At 62.6% G+C, this 929-nt stretch overlaps 1 protein-coding gene across 1 annotated transcript in view; it reads right to left on the reverse strand.

Moving 5' to 3' along the window:
* Window positions 1-864, reverse strand: part of SDRG_07546 (hypothetical protein) — a gene marked incomplete at both ends in the record, with an annotated part of 1,201 nt that extends 337 nt beyond the window's left edge. The window contains one exon of the mRNA XM_008613382.1: window positions 10-864. Within this exon, the coding sequence (XP_008611604.1) occupies window positions 10-864 (855 nt within the window). The remainder of the gene's footprint in view (window positions 1-9) is intronic.
* Between the last annotated feature and the right edge of the window lie 65 nt (window positions 865-929).

The raw sequence follows: 929 nt of genomic DNA on the forward strand, positions 1-929 counted from the left end.
GGCCGCCACATCCGACCCGTCGGCAGACTTGCCCCCAAACTTGCGGTCGACCGTAATGAGCGCCGGCGTCCCCGTTACCGCAGGCACGATGGCCCGGACGTAGTAGATGGCGTTTTGGTAGAAGATCTTGCTGCCGACGACGGCGGTTGGCACTTGGGCGTCGGTCGCGCACGAAAATGAATTGGAGCCGACCGTCCATGCTATGATCTTACACACGTCGGCCGTGACCGTGACGCCTGACGCGGTATACATTGTCGCTCCGCCCGCGATCGCCGTTGCCGTCGCTGCTGGCAGGGCCCACGCGTTCGTCAACGTCGACGCCGACGCCAACGCCGTCACAATCAAAAGCTGGTCCTTGATTTTGATCATCGACGGGACAGTGATGCCGACGGTCGAGCCTGAGACCGTGATCGTCGTCGAGTCAGCCCCAGAGGTGTAGGTGTTGCTCAATGCCGTCGCACAATAGTCGACGCTCTCACCGCGGCGGATGTCGGCCGTCACGTAGGCGCGGGACGCTGTGGGGGCGGCGCCGCTGCTCGCAAACGCCGACGCGACAACCTCGGGCAAGCGATGCGGGCCCGGGTTATCGGTGTATTGGCACGTCACGTAGAAGCCATCTTCAAGCGTCGTGTCCGGAACCGCGTCGATGACCTTCGACGTGCACGAGATACTCGAAATGGCCTTGTTGGGCAGCGCCTGGAACGCTTTGGTGAACGCAGCACCACCCAAGTTTGCCGTGTCACTCGAGACCGGGATCCGAGGCGTCAAGTACGACTCGCCCTCATGGTCGAACACGCGCAGCTGGACCCACGACTTGGTCGAGTCGATCGTATCGGTGAAATCCGCCGCCACCAATGTGGCCATCGCGACGATGTTGAACGTCTCGTAGATCGGGTACCCCGCGGCTTCGTACAGCGGGTCCACGCCCA

The sequence above is a fragment of the Saprolegnia diclina genome (genome assembly GCF_000281045.1).
Source record: "Saprolegnia diclina VS20 unplaced genomic scaffold supercont1.22, whole genome shotgun sequence".
NCBI lineage: Eukaryota > Oomycota > Saprolegniomycetes > Saprolegniales > Saprolegniaceae > Saprolegnia > Saprolegnia diclina.